The following is a 19490-nucleotide window of genomic DNA, read 5'->3' as shown; positions in this document are numbered from 1 at the left end:
ACCAAGATTCATCCGTTGGTCTGCCACATGTTGAAGCATGATTCATCACGCCAGAGAACGCTTTTCCATTGTTCCAGAGTACACCACTCAAGCCGACGCTTGGCATTGCGCATGGTGATCTTAGGCTTGTGTGCGGCTGCTCGGCAGTTTGGAACTCGGTAGTGAGTGTTGCAACCAAGGACGCCGATTTCGGTCGCCAGCTGTACTGTGTTTCCTCCGACACATTGGTGCAGTTGGATTACGGTTTAAACGAGCAGTGTGTCAAGAAGCAGTGCGGCTTGGCAGGGTCGTGTTTCGGGGGATCTCTCTCTCTCTCTCTCAACTAACTACCAATTGTGACATACCGCCTTAATTCCGTCTAAGACGGTAAAAGTAAAATAAAAGTAGAGACTCAGAGCTAGAAAATGGTATATCATACACTACAGCTGAGGAACAATGGGAAAGTAATTCTGCTTTGAAATTTGATAAACTTGTAACCTCACTTTTGTGAAAATGGCCCTTGAATGTTTTGGTACCTCCTGGAGAGCTCTTCTTTGTCTACACCCATTCAGCATCGTTCACACTCTCCTAAGCTTTAGCCCCACCCATCTCTTTAAGGATTCACATGTGAGTCCATGTACTAAACAACCAAAGATTTCAAGACTAAAGGCTGGCTTATACTCCAGGTGTGTTTGTAAATTTAATCTGGAGTGCCCGAATGTGCTCTGGGCGTTCGTAAACTCGGTGCGGTCAGATTGTCCGTTTGTAAATTCAGTGTTTTGCTGTCGGAGCGTTCAGAGTGCACAATGTACGCTCTGGCCGAGGAGTAGGGTTGATCAGAGCGTTCTGACCTAACAACAGCAGTCAAGCACCCAAGCTAACTGGCTAACTTTTGCTAGCTACTTCCAGACACAAATGACAGCTCACTGACCATTTTACTCGCCCTAGCAGAGTTGGTTAGGCTGTTTTTATGTTATCCAGAGCGTTGGTTACTGCAACTGTGCTGCTGGCAAAAATGTAATTACGCTTTTTTCCAACATTTACTGACACCGGCCATATTCAACGGGTGTTGAGCGTTCGTAAAATTCATCAGTTATTCTGCGCTCTGGCACACTCAGACGAGTGTTCTGAAATCGGAGTAGATGGCCAGAACGAATTTGCCAGCTACGTCTATCGACAATTGTCACAATGACATCATAAACATTCTATTGAAATAGTTACTTGCATTGTGTAGTCTTTTGTTTATAGACATGTAGCTAGCTAAACAAAGAACCATAATCCAAACTCATAACGTTACTACCCTGCATGAATCTGCAGGTAGCTAACCAACCAGGTTCAATGTTAGCTAGCTAACATTAGGCTATATAACTGGCAATGCAAATGGCTCTGAGATACAAACAATATTATTACACAAATCAAACATGTAACATTAACTAGCTTGCCAGCTAACGTTAGCTAGCTAGCAATACACTTCAACTTGAAATGAAAATGACTGACAAATTTAGAAACGTGTAATATCTGAAAATGTAGCTAGCTAGACTCTTTTACCCGTATACATGGATGGACGCTTCTCCCTCTCTGTCACGGATGTCATGGTCTTTCCGACTCCGTCTGCATATTTGCAATCAAACGGCAGAATTTTCTCCATCTCCTTAGCTATCATACTCTAATTCCAATGATTTCCAAAACTCGGTCCTCCAGAAAGTGGAGAGCAACACTTACGCAGTTCTACTAGCTGATATCTTTCATAAAGCCACATTAGAAAGGATTACCTACACATACTGACCAGCTCATATTATAGACAGAAGTGTGCTACATGGCAGACCAATCCGAACTCATCTCTCGGCATGTCCATCACACTCATTAACTCAGCCAATCATGGCTGGCGTGAACATTGACGTCTTTTTCCTTGGCTAAACCAACTAGGCTAGTAATTTAACAACTGTATTCATATTTACAGATGGCATACAAGTTTGTTATTAAGGCACATGAAAGTTCACATGTTCCAGAAGGCATTTCTGCCAAAAACCACCTTTTGATCAACAACGACAAAAAGTTTACGTTCAAATGCCTCTCCTGTAAAGTAGTAACGCGCAACATACGCCTAGTTTCCTGAAACGAGTCACAATTGGATATCACGAAAAAGGAGTAAAAACTTTTAAAAAAATAAAATGCTACATTTTCTCTTACCCTCATGACAAAATGTGTAGAATACCATTATAAAACTGCAAATGTCTCTTTCTGCACCATGCAAAATGTGTTGAAATACAATAAGTTTATTGATTTCCAAAAATAAAAATTAACCCCCCCCCCCAGCGTTTTATTTTATTTTTCGGGGGTGGTGGGCCCACGAAGGTCAGTGCCCAGGGGCCCCAAATGTGGTAGAGCAGCCCTGCCCTTACCCCAATGGTATATTTTAACCAGAACCGGCACCTCCTCTTGACAAGACTGGCCGCGTCGTAGGCATGAACCTATTCAAGTAAGTAAATAAATAGATTTTCAAAATGTATGTACTATTAGCTAGCTACAGCAGGCCACTCTGTGCAGTCTAATAAGCTGCTAGCTAGCCAACTTTACATACTATACTTTTTGTTTTGTGAAATATCATCAGCTAGCTAAATTCATATTGACATTAGCTTGATGTAAGCCTATTAATTAAAAACTCATGCTCCAAATGAATTTGTAGATAACAGCAATGGAAGAGGTTGAAAGGATTTGCTGCTCCAGCCATCAGTACTAGTTAGATAGGGCGGGTTGTGGGAGGACATTATGAAAAGATTCTCCAGTTCTAGTCCGTAGAGAGGAAAACCGTTGTCTGTCCTCATATATAAAGCTGTGAAAGCCTGTCTGCAGATGAAGAGGGCCCAGTGAATGTCCCAAGAGACTGCACATCAGGGTTTTTGTTGGCCAATAAATCAAGTTTTTTTTTTAAACGATATATAAAAATTAAACAAATTTAAAAAATTGGGAGAAAAAATAACTAAAAAAGGCAGGCTATCAGCACGTCACCCACCACTTTACAATTTGAGCTGGAGGCAATATACATTTTGAAAACATACTTAACCCCTGTGTAGTGTTCATGTTTTTGTTATTCACCCAATGTTTGTGGGTCTGATAGACCCACAACATTATTGGGTTTTTAAAACAATACAGCCATAACAAGTTAAGCAAAAATACTTAATACTTACAGTTGAAGTCGGAAGTTCACATACACCTTAGCCAAATACATTTAAACTCAGTTTCACAATTTCTGACATTTAATCCTAGTATAAATTCTGTTTTAGTGACCTAAAACAGGGTATTTATGCTAGGATTAAATGTCAGAAATTGTGAAAAACTGAGTTTAAATGTATCACCACTTTATTTTAAGAATGTGAAACATCAGAATAATAGTAGAGAGAATGATTTATTTCAGCTTTTATTTCTTTCATCACATTCCCAGTGGGTCAGAAGTTTACATACATTCAATTAGTATTTGGTAGCATTGCCTTTAAATTGTTTAACTTAAAAGCGTAATTTGTTTTTTTTATAAAAAAATTATCAAGACATGGGTGGAATAAATCATGATTATCTTGAAGAAATATAAACGAAACACTACATCACTATTGATGTTTACTGCTTTGAACTGAACAAACTGGAAGGACAAATTTTACGGAAATGATAAATGAGCCCCATTGAACACAAATTAAGGTCAGTCTACACACTACATGAGGGACAGAGTTTTACTGTGTGTTGCAAATGTATTTCTTGCACTTGATGCATGTGTACTGTGTCTTCCTGTCCTTCTTGGGTCCACACACACGGCAGTGCTTCTTCGTTGCTACCGGCTGCGATCTAGAATGATGAAAACACTTAATTCAGGAATTTTACTAACGTCTCACTCTCACACACACACACAGACACACACACACCCGTTCAAAAGTCACTTAGAAATTTCCTTGTTTTTGAAAGAAAAGCACATTTTTTGGTCTATTAAAATAACATCAAAATGATCAGAAATAGAGTGTAGACACTGTTAATGTTGTAAATGACTATCGTACCTGGAAATGGCTGATTTTGAATGGAATATCTACATAGCTGTACAGAGGCCCATGATCAGCAACCATCACTCCTGTGTTCCAATGGCACGGTGTGTTAGCTAATCCAAGTTTATCATTTTAAAAAGACCATTTTAAAAACCCTTTTGCAATTATGTTAGCACAGATAACTGTTATTCTGATTAAAAAAGCAATAAAAAAAATTGGCCTTCTTTAGACTAGTTAAGTATCTGGAGCATCAGCATTTGTGGGTTCGATTACAGGCTCAAAAATGGCCAGAAACAAAGCACTTTCTTCTGAAACTCAGTCTATTCTTGTTCTGAGAAAGGAAGGCTATTCCATGTGAGAAATTGCCCTGAAACTGAAGATCTCGTACAACGCTGGGTACTACTCCCTTCACAGAACAGCGCAAACTGGCTCTAACCAGAATAGAAAGAGGAGTGAGAGGTCCCTGTGCACAACTGAGCAAGAGGACAAGTACATTAGTGTGTCTAGTTTGAGAAAAAGAAGCCTCACAAGTCCTCAACTGGCAGCTTCATTAAATACAGTGGGGGGAAAAAGTATTTGATCCCCTGCTGATTTTGTACGTTTGCCCACTGACAAAGAAAGGATCCGTCTATAATTTTAATGGTAGGTTTATTTGAACAGTGAGAGACAGAATAACAAAAATATCCAGAAAAACGCATGTCAAAAATGTTATAAATTGATTTGCATTTTAATGAGGGAAATAAGTATTTGACCCCTCTGCAAAACATGACTTAGTACTTGGTGGCAAAACCCTTGTTGGCAATCAGAGGTCAGACGCTTCTTGTAGTTGGCCACTGGAACACAGGAGTGATGGTTGCTGTTTATGTCCCTCTGTACGCCTATGTAGAAATTCCATATAAAAAAATAGCTGTTTCCAGCTACAATAGTGATTTACAACACTAACAATGTCTTCAATGTACTTCTGATTAATTTGATGTTATTTTTAAATGGACCAAAAAATAGCTTTTCTTTAAAAAAAACAAAGGACATTTCTAAGTGACCCCAAACTTTTGAACGGTAGTGTACACACATACACAGTTACAGCAGGCCAAGGTAGGAGAGTCAGCCACACACACAAATGCAACATCACACTTACTTCTGGTATTGGAGTTGTTGGTTCTGTGGGTCTGGCGGGTGGTGCAACAGCATCCTCCTCACAATGGCTGCAGAAGCTGGGGTGCTTGGGATATGTTGCCACCTCTGGACTTGAGGTCTTACCAATGCATTGCCCAGCTCCTCAAGAAAGAGCAGTCTCCTCTGAATCTTCCCTCTGTTCCAATCTGGGTTCGCTGCCATCCAGATGACAAATGCGTTGTACACCGAGATGTCCAAGATGTGGAAGAATATCACAAGTGGCCAGCGTAGGGTTCTTCTTTTGCAGCTGTAGCCAGTTACCAGCTTGTCTAAATTGCCCACCCCTCCTTTTGTGGCATTATAATTTCTGTTTTTTTTTTATGTTCCTGGCCACATATTCTCCCACCCCTATGCAGCATACTCACGAGTGTCACATTTTTGCCTTTCTTTGGCACGTAGGACATGTCAGCTGTGAACACAAACTTAGAGGAATTAATAGGCCTGAGGTGGGAGCTCGGGCTTGATTTTTTGTACTGTTCCTACCACCGTCAGCTTCCTCGTGGAGCTCCTGTCCCAGCTTGTGCTTAGTAAAAAGGTATTGCATATGATGTGGCCACGGAGTCCTTGTGTCACATCCAAGACAACCCGCATCCCTTGGTTCTTCTTAGGGGCTCCTCCATCTGACTTACCCGTATATACTTGAAAGTTCCACGCATATGATGAAGCAGCATCACAGGCAGCCCAGATCCTGATTCCATATTTCACAGGTTTAGACGGTATGTACTGCCTGAAGGGGGACCGGCCCCTAAATGGCATAAGCTGTTCAACAGTAACGTTGGGCACCGGGTTGTAAAACAGGGGAAGGCGGTCCACCCACGTCTCACATTGACTTGATTGCAGCTAGCTTGTCTATCTGCCGTCGAGCTGGTCTGGTGTCTCGGTTATCGAAGCGGATAATCCTGGATATAATGTGGACGTTTTCCAGACATTGTTGCACAGAAAAGTTCTCTGCCAGTTTCTGCATCCCACAGGGATTCTGTGGATTTCCATTGGATCTGAAAACACCAGCAATGATAAGAACCCCAAAGTATGCATGCAAACGAGTTTGGTCCTTCTCCTTCCATCTCTCTCCAAAAACACACCTTCCCTCCAAATTAGTGCAGTGCAGACTGATTTTCTAGATAGTCTTCTTTTGAACTGTTCATCCCAGACACCATGTCCTGCACATGAGTAACCACCATCCACGTAGGCCCTGGTTGCTTCCTTATCACATTGGCAGCCATGCGGGGTGGGCTCACTCCTTGGGCAAGAAGACCATTAAAATGTCAATTTTTTACATCCATATTTATCCAGCTCATCAGCAGCCTGCAGGAGATTGCTGACACACACACACTTTTATTACCCTCGGGTCCAGTGGACCCGAACACAACATATGTAATATAAATGTGTATGGGGGTGCACAGTGTGCACTCAATGAAAATGTGTTCTTTTACAGAAAATGAGCCAAGGCCAGGTTGAAAAAAATATATTAATTGTAATCATTTCTCTTTTAGTAAACATTGAAAATGGGTCCCACAGACCCAAACATCAGGGTTAATCGTTTGAAACCTGAATGTTTTACTTCATATTATGAGCCAGGTCTTACCTTGCTTGAAAATAAAAACAGAGGCAATTATTTTATAAAGACTTCATAGGATGTGCATGAGTTTCAAGTTTGGGAATGCATACAATTTATCCTACCATTTCTACTGATCTGCGTGCCAGTTATGATTTTCATATGCGCATTGTTGTGGAACAGTTTCATTTCAATCATGTTTTTGTTTCTCAAAATCAGTCACACGGTTAATCATGAAAATCTTAATTACAATTATATAAAAATCAAAGTAAAAATTAAACTAACTGCAGGAGCACCAGCCTCTGCCATATGGACACTGATAAACCGTGATCATTGGCGGCTAAATAGCTTAAATGAGCGCATGGAACTCAGACGGCCAATGCAGCCATTGGCCTATAACGTCCACTGTTAGCAAAGTAAAAATACATAAACCCGACAAATAAAAACAGTAGAAAATAAAAGGATTAAAATTCAATTTCTTTCAATCATATTCATCTCTCTACAGCCCATCTGCCTTGACCTATTGCTAGTGAAGTACAACATTGTATCAAATCAACTGGATCAGGCCTGAAGCCGTCTCTAGCGAACTTAGAACATTGTATCAACTAGCCTATTCCGGCCCCCAGAGTTTTGTGTGCAAGGGAAAGGTGATTTAGAATGCTGATTATCCCATATAACCAGTGAAAACAATGTTCACGCTAAACTGCGCATGTGCGCTGCGCACCTCCTCCAGGACTGCTGTGCAACAGAAATGCCAGGCTACGCAGACTCAAGACTGAACTTCACTGAGTTCGCCCCATTAATTTGCACTCTGTGTATAATTCTATTGGTGGGCTAGCCCATGAGCAGCCTTTCAATAACCCGAGAGTGAATGCACTTTTCAGATCAGTTCAGAGCGCAGAGTCGCATGTGCACATTTGTTGACATTCTTTGCTAGTTACCGAGTTATTAGTCCAGTTATAGATAAGTATAGGTCAGCAATCAAATCAAATTGTATTTGTCACATGCGCCGAATACAACAGCTGTAGACCTTACTGTGAAATGCTTACTAACGAGCCCTTAACCAACAATGCAGTTCAGAAAAAGTAGAACTTTGAGGATCTGAGGACCCATGCCAGATTTTTTTTCAGTCTCCTGAAGGGGAATAGGCATTGCTGTGCCCTCTTCACTACTGTCTTGGTGTGTTTGGACCATGATAGTTTGTTGGTGATGTGGACCAACCTGCTCCACTACAGCCCCTTTTCCTTGATCACATTGAGGTAAAGGTTGTTGTCCTGGCACGATACTCCCTATAGGCTGTCTCATCGTTATCGGTGATCAGGCCACTGTTGTCGTCGGCAAACTTAATCATGGTGTTGGAGTCGTGCCTGGTCGTGCAGTCATGAGTGAACAGGGAATACAGGAGGGTGCTGAGCACGCAACCCTGAGGGGCCCTCGTGTTGAGGATCAGCGAGGCAGATGTGTTGTTACCTACCCTTACCCCCTGGGGATGGCCCCTCAGGATGTCCCGATGCAGAGGGAGGTGTTTAGTCCCAGGGTCCTTAGCTTATTGATGAGCTTTGAGGGCACTATGGTGTTGAACGCTGAGCTGTAGTCAATAAATAGCATTCTCATAGGTATTCCTTTTGTCCAGGTGTGAAAAGGCAGTGTGGCGTGCAATAGAGATTGCATCATCTGTGGATCTGTTGAGGCGGTATGCAAATTGGAGTGGGTCTAAGTTTTCTGGCATGATGGTGTTGATAAGAGCAATGACCAGCCTTTCAAAGCACTTCATGGCTACAGACGTGAGTGCTATAGGTCGGTAGTCATTTAGGCAGGTTACCTTGGTGTTCATGGGCACAGAGACTATGGTGGTCTGCATGAAACATGTAGGTATAACAGATTTGACCAGAAACATGTTGAACATGTCAGTGAAGACACTTGCCAGTTGGTCAGTGCATGCTCAGAGTACACGTCCTGATAATCCGTCTGGCCCTGCGGCCTTGCGAATGTTGACCTGTTTAAAATCTCTTACCTCGGCTACAGCGAGCGTTTTCACACAGTCTTCCGGAACAGCTGGTGTGCTCATGCATGCTTCAGTGTTGCTTGCCTCGAAGCGTGCATAGAAGTCATTTATCTCGTCTGGTAGGCTTATGTCACAGGGCAGCATGCGGCTGGGCTTCCCTTTGTAGTCCGTAAAAGTTTGCAAGCCCTGCCACATCAGACGAGCGTCAGAGCCGGCGTTAGGGTTGCACATTTTGGGGAATATTCAGAGGTGCAAAATTTCCATTAATTCCCATATATTCCCGTTAATTCCCAAGGAAATGCATGCAAATTAATATTAATACCATTTAAATGTAGATGTTTTTTGCATTGGATATATTTACCATATCATATGGAGACAGAAACATAAACCTTATCCTAAGTAGACAATTGCAAATTATTAAATCCTTCCAATAGAAATAAAAAAAACAATTTAGTTAAGAATTACATTTTAATTAAATGAGTTGACTCTTCACATTGGATGATTTCACTGAACAACAAAATAAAGGAAATATTGAATGATCCATCGCATCTCCCAAAAACGTTTTCAACATACATCGGTAAAATGATAGTCTAGAAACTAAAGCCTTGGTTGTCTTCCTCTCAGGCTTCCATGTCTTCTCCCTGGACCTCCTCAATATCCACCTCTTTAACATCAGATTCTGAGGCCTCATCTTCACTGTCACTTTCCAACCTTGTTGAGTATGGCTCGTTGTCAGGCTCAAAAAGCCTCAAATTTGCCTGGATGGCCACCTATTTTTCCAACCCTTGTATTGGTTGCATGCTTTGGTGTGTGTGTGTTCCCAAACAAGGACCAGTTGCGCTCGGAGGCAGCTGATGTTGGGGCGGCAGGTAGCCTAGTGGTTAGAGCATTGGACTAGTAACCGAAAGGTTGCAAGACAAGGTAAAAATCTGTCGTTCTGCCCCTGAACAAGGCACTTACCCCACTGTTCCTTGGTCGTCATTGAAAATAAGAATTTGTTCTTAACTGACTTGCCTAGTTAAATAAAGGTACAATAAATGTTGGTGGGATTTGGAGGATGGCGACAAGGGAAAGAGCCTCAGATCCACAAAGTCCCTTCCACCATGTGGCTGATGAGATATATTGGCACAACTGCCATATTGCATCTCCATCCCAATGCCCTTGCTTGGAAGTGTACTTCGCCAGACTGCCAAGAACCTTGCTCTCATTCAGGCCAAGGTGGCGAGACACGGTAGTGATGACACCATAGGCCTTGTTGATCTCCGCACCAGACAGGATGCTCTTGCCAGCATACGGATTTCTTTGCTTATATCTGCAAGCAGAGCCTGATAAACAGACAGGATGACAATCAGTGCAATGTTCTACTGCTATAGGTTTCAGGAGTTTTAGGCTGCTTAACACTCTCTCCCAAATACATCATCCAGGAGGATCCTCTTGATGGGGCTGTCCATATCGGCAGACTGTGATATGGCCATTTCTTGGAGAGACTCCTTCCCCTCCAGGACTGTCAAACATGATGACACCACCACCCCAACGGGTGTTGCTGGGCAGCTTCAATGTGTTGCTCTTATTCTTCTCACTTTGCTTGGTGAGGTAGATCGCTGCTATAACTTGATGACCCTTCACATAACTAACCATTTCCTTGGCTCTCTTGTAGAGTGTATCCATTGTTTTCAGTGCCATGATGTCCTTGAGGAGCAGATTCAATGCATGAGCAGCACAGCCAATGGGTGTGATGTGATGGTAGTACTCCTCCACTTTAGACCAAACAGCCTTCATGTTCGCAGCATTGTCTGTCACCAGTGCAAATACCTTCTGTGGTCCAAGGTCATTGACGACTGCCTTCAGCTCATCTGCAATGTAGAGACCGGTGTGTCTGTTGTCCCTTGTGTCTGTGCCCTTGTTGAATACTGGTTGAGGGGTGGAGATGATGTAGTTAATTATTCCTTGCCCACGAACATTCGACCACCCATCAGAGATGATTGCAATACAGTCTGCTTTCTCTATGATTTGCTTGACCTTCACTTGAACTCTGTTGAACTCATCATCCAGCAAATGAGTAGATAAAGCATGTCTGGGTGGAGGGGTGTATGCTGGGCGAAGAACATTCAGAAATCTCTTCCAATACACATTGCCTGTGAGCATCAGAGGTGAACCAGTTGCATACACAGCTCGAGCAAGACATTCATCAGCATTTCTCTGACTAAGTTCCTCCATTGAGTAAATAAAAACGTATGATTCCAGGAGGACCATGAGCGGTTGCTATCGAGAATGTTTCTGATTCATAATTTTCACCTCGAAGAGAAGTAGAGGGACTTTCGTCAGAGGTTGCTTGTTGTGAGCACTGAGGGAACTTCATGCACTTGGCCAAATGATTCTGCATCTTTGTTGCATTCTTCACATATGATTTGGCACAGTATTTGCAAATGTACACAGCTTTTCCTTCTACATTAGCTGCAGTGAAATGTCTCTACACATCAGATAGTGCCCGTGGTATTTTCCTGTAAAGATCAGGAAAAAAAATGAGTAAAAAAACCCCAAAACAATTCCATGTACAGATAAATAGTTAAGCAGTTAGATTAAACAACTCCTTTGTAAGATAAATGTTTTAAAATGAAACACGAATGGAAACAGGTGAATTAACACTCAATTAGCAGGCTCAAGCAAGCTAAAACCCACATGGTAGCAAAAACTAACTAGCAGAAATTCTTATGTTAGAAATGATTTAAAACACACTTTGCTGTAGGCTACTATTTACTAGGAAACAAATAATCATGTATGTCATGTAAAATATATTCACCCCACCCAGTATTGTAATCAAACCTTACCAGAAAGCATGTAGTCCTTGGCTCCGACAGTGTAGCAGTGTGGGCTCAAATAGCATCTCATTAGTGTGCAAGATCTTGAAAAATCAGCTGTACATGTGATGGAAAAGTGCATTGCACATGTGATGGAAGAATGCACTGTGCAGGCAGAGGGTTGCAAGTCCATTGAATTGGGGATAGTTTAACCAAATTATGCCACAAGACCTGGAATTGCCTTGTGTCTCTCACAAAAAAGGTTCACTGCTATAAGCTAACTTTGATGAATTTAAGCAAAATTCCCCATATTCCGGGGCTTAACTTCCCATGGAAAAAATTATGGAAATCTCACGGAAAGTTTCCGACCCTTTGCAAACCTAGTCGGCATTGTAGGATTCAATCTTAGTCCTGTATTTATGGTTAGTCTGGAGGGCATAATGGGATTTCTTACAAGTGTCCTGGTTAGAGTTCGCTCTTTGAAAGCTGCAGCTCTAACCGATGTTGCCTGTAATCCATGACTTCTGGTTGGGTTATGTTAGTACGGTCACTGTGGGGACAACGTCATCGATGCACTTATTGATAAAGCCTGTGACCGATGTGGTAGACACCTCAATGCCATCGGATGAGTCCCGGAACATATTCAGTATGTGCTAGCAAAACAGTCCTGTAGCTTAGCATCTACGTCATCTGACCACTTTCGTAATTGAGTGAGTCACTGGTACTTCCTGCTTTTGTGTTTGCTTGTAAGCAGGAATCAGGAGGATAGAATTATGGTCAGATTTGACAAATCGAGGGTGAGGGAGAGCTTTGTACGCGTCTCTGTGTGTGGAGTAAAGGTGGTCTAGAGTTTTTTCCCCTCTCGTTGCACGTGACATGCTGGTAGAAATTTGATTAGACGGATTTAAGTTTGCCTGCATTAAAGTCCCCAGCTACTAGGAGCCCCGCCTCTGGATGAGCATTGTCTTGTTTGCGTATGGCTTAACCTGTTAAGGACGCCGTTCCGGCGCGAAATACACGGCGCGAAATGCACGGCGCGAAATACAAAACCAGCTAAAATACCACAATTCAATTTTCTCAAACAATCAACTATTTTACACCATTTTAAAGATAAGACTCTCATTAATCTAACCACATTGTCCGCTTTCAAAAAGGCTTTACAGCGAAAGCAAAACATTAGATTACGTCAGGAGAGTACCCTGCCAAAAATAATCACAAAGCCATTTTCAAAGCAAGCATGTCACAAAAACCAAAACCACAGCTAAATGCAGCACTAACCTTTGATGATCTTCATCAGATGACACTCCTAGGACATTACGTTATACAATACATGCATGTTTTGTTCAATCAAGTTCATATTTATATCAAAAAACAGATTTTTACATTAGCATGTGATGTTCAGAACTAGCATACCCACCGCAAACTTCCGGTGAATTTACTAAATCACTCACGATAAACGTTCACAAAAAACAATTATTTTAAGAATTATAGATACAGAACTACTTTATAGATTTTAAAATAGCTTTTCGGCGAAAGCACATTTTGCAATATTCTGAGTACATAGCTCGGCCATCACAGGCTAGCTAATTTGACACCCACCAAGTTTGGTGCTCACTAAACTCAGAATTACTGTAAGAAAAATTGGATTACCTTTGCTGTTCTTCGTCAGAATGCACTCCCGGGACTTCTACTTCAACAACAAATGTTGTTTTGGTTCGAAATAATCCATAGTTATATTGATATAGCTCCGTTTTGTTCGTGCATTGAGGTCACTATCCGAAGGGTGACGCGCGGGCGCATTTCATGACCAAAAATGTCAAAATATTCCATTACCGTACTTCGAAGCATGTCAAACGCTGTTTAAAATCAATGTTCCAACCGGGCGACGTTGTATTCATTCAAAGACTGAAAGAACAAAATGGAGTAGTCTCGTGGACGCGCATCTCCAGTGTCACTGTCCCCAGGCAGGCCAGTAACAAACAGAACTGCTGTACTTAGCCCAGAGACTGCAGAGCTCTCATTCCACTTTCTGGCGCCTTCTAAGAGCCAATGGAAGCCTTAGAAAATGTCACGGTACAGCACAGATGCTGTATTTTAGATAGAGATGCAACAGAAGGACAACAAATTGTCAGACCGGGCACTTCCTGTATGGAATCTTCTCAGGTTTTGGCCTGCCATATGAGTTATGTTATACTCACAGACACCATTGAAACAGTTTTAGCAACTTTAGAGTGTTTTCTATCCAAATCTACTAATTATATGCATATTCTAGTTTCTGGGCAGGAGTAGTAACCAGATTAAATTGGGTACGTTTTTTATCCGGCCGTGAAAATACTGCCCCCTATCCCATTTTTATTGAAGACTGAGGATCTTTGCTCTAAACATGACACTTCCTACGGCTCCCATAGGCTCTCAGAGACCGGGAAAAAAGTTGAACGATATCGAGGCAGCCTCTGGCTGAAACACATTATCGCTTTTGGCAAGTGGCCGATCAGAGTACTATGGGCTTAGGCGCGTGCCCGAGTCGACCGAATGCTTTATTTTCTTTCGTCTGTTTACCTAAACGCAGATTCCCGGTCGGAATATTATCGCTTTTTTATGAGAAAAATGGCATAAAAATTGATTTTAAACAGTGGTTGACATGCTTCGAAGTACGGTAATGGAATATTTAGATTTTTTGGTCACGAACTGCGCCATGCTCATCACCCTTATTTACCCTTTCGGATAGTGTCTTGAACGCACGAACAAAACGCCGCTGTTTGGATATAACTATGGATTATTTTGAACCAAACCAACATTTGTTATTGAAGTAGAAGTCCTGGGAGTGCATTCTGACAAAGACAGCAAAGGTAATAACATTTTTCTTATAGTAAATCTGATTTTGGTGAGTGCAAAATTTGCTGGGTGTCTAAATAGCTAGCCCTGTGTTGCCGGGCTATCTACTGAGAATATCGCAAAATGTGCTTTCACCGAAAAGCTATTTTAAAATCGGACATATCGAGTGCATAGAGGAGTTCTGTATCTATAATTCTTAAAATAATTGTTATGCTTTTTGTGAGCGTTTATCGTGAGTAATTTAGTAAATTCACCGGCAGTGTTCGGTGGGAATGCTAGTCACATGCTAATGTAAAAAGCTGGTTTTTGATATAAATATGAACTTGATTGAACACAACATGCATGTATTGTATAACATAATGTCCTAGGGTTGTCATCTGATGAAGATCAAAGGTTTGTGCTGCATTTAGCTGTGGTTTGGGTTTATGTGACATTATATGCTAGCTTGAAAAATGGGTGTCCGATTATTTCTGGCTGGGTACTCTGCTGACATAATCTAATGTTTTGCTTTCGCTGTAAAGCCTTTTTGAAATCGGACAGTGTGGTTAGATTAACGAGAGTCTTGTCTTTAAAATGCTGTAAAATAGTCATATGTTTGAAAAATGGAAGTTTTCGGATTTTAGAGGAATTTGTATTTCGCGCCACGCCCATCATTGGATATTGGAGCAGGTGTTCCGCTAGCGGAACGTCTAGATGTAAGAGGTTAATATTGCCTGCTAACATGAATTTCTTATAACTAGGGAAACTATCACTTCTCTTGCGTTCCGTGCAAGCAGTCAGGGAAAATGCAGCAGTTTGGGCCGCCTGGCTCATTGCAAACTGTGTGAAGTCCATTTATTCCTAACAAAGACCGTAATTAATTTGCCAGAATTGTACATAATTATGACATAACATTGAAGGTTGTACAATGTAACAGCAATATTTAGACTTAGGGATGCCACTCGCCAGATAAAATTATCTTGGCAAAGGAGACATGCTCATTTACAGGGACGTAAACAAATTGTTGCACAACATTGTAGAGAAATAAGCTTTTTGTGCGTATGGAAGTTTCCTGGGATCTTTTATTTCAGCTCATTAAACATGGGACCAACACTTTACATGTTGCGTTCATATTTTTGTTCAGTATATGAGAATCAATGTTAGGATACCCTAATCCACTAGGTCGCATTATACATGGAAAATGAATGCTTTGTGTATCATTTACAATGTGCGTGTTACTTGTGATTTCTATCCTTTGGTGGGAAAATTTAATTGTCAATACATTCATAAATGGTAGCTTATATCACAATTTTGAGGTTTAGGTTGATCAATGTTCATAGCTAGCTAGCAGCACAAGCAAACATTGTTGTTAGTGCCCAGCGATTAGTGCTTTGAGGTCCGCTTTGGTTTCAGTTCGATTTTTTATTTATTTTTTATTTAGGTTGAATGCTGTAACACAGAATAAAAAACACTAATACAAAAGTCACATTATGGTAGTGACTACCCATTACTGCTTATCAACCATCATTTATTCACATGACTTTAATAAAACATTTCAGTTGTTAGTTTTATTTGATGATCATTACTTTTATTTGATGATTATTATTGCTCTCACCACTGGTGTCCTCCAGGGCTCTGTTCTAGGCCCTCTCCTATTCTCGCTATACACCAAGTCACTTGGCTCTGTCATATCCTCACATGGTCTCTCCTATCATTGCTATGCAGACGACACTCAATTAATCTTCTCCTTTCCCCTTTCTGATAACCAGGTGGCGAATCGCATCTCTGCATGTCTGGCAGACATCAGTGTGGATGACGGATCACCACCTCAAGCTGAACCCCGGCAAGACGGAGCTGCTTTTCCTCCCGGGGAAGGACTGCCCGTTCCATGATCTCGCCATCACGGTTGACAACTCCATTGTGTCCTCCTCAGAGAGTGCTAAGAACCTTGGCGTGACCCCGGACAACACCCTGTCGTTCTCCACTAACATCAAGGCGGTGACCCGATCCTGTAGGTTCATGCTCTACAACATTCGCAGAGTACGACCCTGCCTCACACAGGAAGCGGCGCAGGTCCTAATCCAGGCACTTGTCATCTCCCGTCTGGATTACTGCAACTCGCTGTTGGCTGGGCTCCCTGTGCCATTAAACCCCTACAACTCATCCAGAACGCCGCAGCCCGTCTGGTGTTCAACCTTCCCAAGTTCTCTCACATCACCCCGCTCCTCCGCTCTCTCCACTGGCTTCCAGTTGAAGCTCGCATCCGCTACAAGACCATGGTGCTTGCCTACGGAGCCGTGAGGGGAACGGCACCTCCGTACCTTCAGGCTCTGATCAGTCCCTACACCCAAACGAGGGCACTGCGCTCATCCACCTCTGGCCTGCTGGCCCCCCTACCTCTGAGGAAGCACAGTTCCCGCTCAGCCCAGTCAAAACTGTTCGCTGCTCTGGCACCCCTATGGTGGAACAAGCTCCCTCACGACACCAGGACAGCGGAGTCAATCACCACCTTCCGGAGACACCTGAAACCCCACCTCTTTAAGGAATACCTGGGATAGGATAAAGTAATCCTTCTAACCCCCCCCTAAAAGATTTAGATGCACTATTGTAAAGTGGTTGTTCCACTGGATATCATAAGGTGAATGCACCAATGTGTAAGTCGCTCTGGATAAGAGCGTCTGCTAAATGACTTAAATGTAAATCATTCCAAGTCATCATCCCATCTCCTTAGAGCTACTACCGATGTTGTCTGGGAAAAAACTATTTTAGTAGTTCTTCAAAGTAAATAAAGCAACCGTTTATGACTGCTGAATACCAACTATCAATCACTTTGAGCAGGTATTTTCAGGTAGAAATACCTTGTGAAGTAACAGGTGCTCTCTATATCCCCTCAACATCACGCATTATTTTGTCTCTTCCATAGCAGGCCTAAAAGAAACACTGACCAGACATGTAGATGTGCAATGGATTATGGTCATTGTAGGAAATTATGCACTTAAACTATGTAGAATATTGGCCTGTTGGAAACTATAACTCCCTACAACAGTGCACAGTTTGGCTGGATCTGATTTCTCAAGAGAAACTGTGCAATTTGCACATTGAAATCACAGAAAAAAAAACATTCACGAAATGGAATTCAAATAATTGAACCAACATTGGTCAATTAGTTATTTAAAAAACAAAAAATAACCTGAATTTAGGGTAATCATTCAGCACTAATTGTTGTGCAAATCTCTCTTCACTCACAATCCTCCTCCATGCCATTTACCTTCTGATTTTGTCTCTGTATTATATCTAGCAAATTGACATAACATAGAATTGAAAAGCCAGACACTGCGATGATTGGCCGTCCTCCATCTTTTTTAGTTTTGCTTGACCAGAACAAATGACAGGCGGAACGGTTTCATGAAGTGAAGATTTTCAAGCAAACATTTGCTCCTCACCTGATTGGTTAACGGCATAACGTAGAGCAGAGCTTAACATTTTACATTTAAGTCATTTAGCAGACGCTCTTATCCAGAGCGACTTACAAATTGGTGCATTCACCTTATAATATCCAGTGGAACAACCACTTACAATAGTGCATCTAAATATTTTAAGGGGGGGGGTTAGAAGGATAACTTTATCCTATCCAAGGTATTCTTTGAAGAGGTGGGGTTTCTGGTGTCTCCAGAAGGCCTTGATCACACCGACAGTGATATTGTTTATTTAACTTATGTTTATTATCTACTTCACTTGCATTGGCAATGTGAACATGTGTTTCCCATGCAAATAAAGCCCTTCAATTGATAGGGCAAAATGGTCAAGCAGCATCATCTAGATGTGTGTACAACAAAGGTTCAACACTCACCTTCTGCTACCATTTATGTCAAGCAGTTTATATGAACGCTCTGCAACGCTGCAAGGCAAACGCAGTGTTCCATTGGACATGAATGTACTTAAGGTATACCAAAATGTATTACCTGTCGGTGTGATCGAGGCGTAACTTTATATAATGCCTGGCTTGTAGCGTTCTCGCCGCACACCTTCCCACAACCCCCAGCGCCTTGCACCGCGTGCCCCCAAAATGAATACGGGAGGAACCTCGTCTGACGAATTCGGAAGTCGTGAAAACGCTATGTAAGCCGGATTAATATCGAAAACACAACATTCCCATACATAGATAAGATTACGCTTTCCCTTCCTTGAGCCCACTCCTCTCTTTGTTCATGTTTAGGCTGTTTTGTTTTGCGACTTTGGGTCCTTAAAGAGCTATATAACTAAGTCCCATGTACTACTACATGCCGGTAAATCTACACAGAAGCAGCTAGTAATTCAAGGCAATAAATTAGTTAGCCTAGCTCACCCGGTTAGTTGTTCAAACGGGCCGATAAGATAAATAATGGCATGTTACTTGTTAGCTATAAGCTAACGTTAGCTAGTCTCCCCTAACTTGGCTTGACTGAGCGTCAACGCTGTGGGACGGCTATGCTAGCTAACGTTACTTCACGTGGAGAAGAAGCCGTCCGCCACTCATCTAGCCGGTGGCATTTTAAAGTGTACGAGATTCACACACCCTCTCCATTCATTTACAGTCTCTTACCCGTGATATATTCGAACACTTCGGTGTCAATTTCGGGAAACTCGCTCTTCAGAATATCCACGTATGTCGCCATGATACACCGGCTCATCCACAAGAACAGCGCATGTGCCCACAATATGCGACAAGGTATGTCCTCAAACTATGCATTATGGGTATTGTAGTATTTTCTATGCGATATTTTGCTCCCATTTTTACCTCTCTTATGTATTCACATTACATTCCCCCAAATAAGAGTTGTTGTTTTGGGCTGTTTTTGCATCCCACGATTAAATCGGGGAAGGGACTGTGGGATCATTATTTGTTTTAAATAATGTAATATGCCTGGGAGATATGTATACTGTAGCTAATTAAGTAATACTAAGGGTATGTTGTGTAGTAAGCGGTTAGTAGCCCATGTGCCTCACCTTAATCATTTGGTCCCTTTCCCCCTCATAACTTAGCCTACTGTTCTGACTTGGTGTTGCCTATAGCCTGTTTTAGAGAAATGTCATCATCAAATATTGTAAGAGCTTTCATTGTCTGCTTATATACCCCTTTATTTAATATATGGTTCTGACTT

General features: G+C 41.9%; 1 protein-coding gene across 2 annotated transcripts in view; it reads right to left on the bottom strand.

Annotated features, from left to right (window-relative positions):
* The window catches only part of LOC106612436 (ATP-binding cassette sub-family F member 3), a 35056-nt gene extending 15986 nt beyond the window's left edge, over nucleotides 1–19070 (bottom strand). Inside the window, exon 1 of one of the 2 annotated variants that reach the window (XM_014213558.2) lies at nucleotides 18932–19070. In XM_014213558.2, the coding sequence (XP_014069033.1) occupies nucleotides 18932–19019 (88 nt within the window). In that variant the 5' untranslated portion in view covers nucleotides 19020–19070. Of the gene's footprint in view, nucleotides 1–8746; nucleotides 8835–18931 lie in introns of those variants that run through there. The other variant, XM_045724317.1, reaches the window with a different exon arrangement.
* Between the last annotated feature and the right edge of the window lie 420 nt (nucleotides 19071–19490).

This window comes from Salmo salar, chromosome ssa09 (assembly GCF_905237065.1).
Source record: "Salmo salar chromosome ssa09, Ssal_v3.1, whole genome shotgun sequence".
NCBI classification, from domain to species: domain Eukaryota; kingdom Metazoa; phylum Chordata; class Actinopteri; order Salmoniformes; family Salmonidae; genus Salmo; species Salmo salar.
Note: the sequence above shows the minus strand (reverse complement) of the source record. Positions and strands in the feature narration are given on the sequence as shown.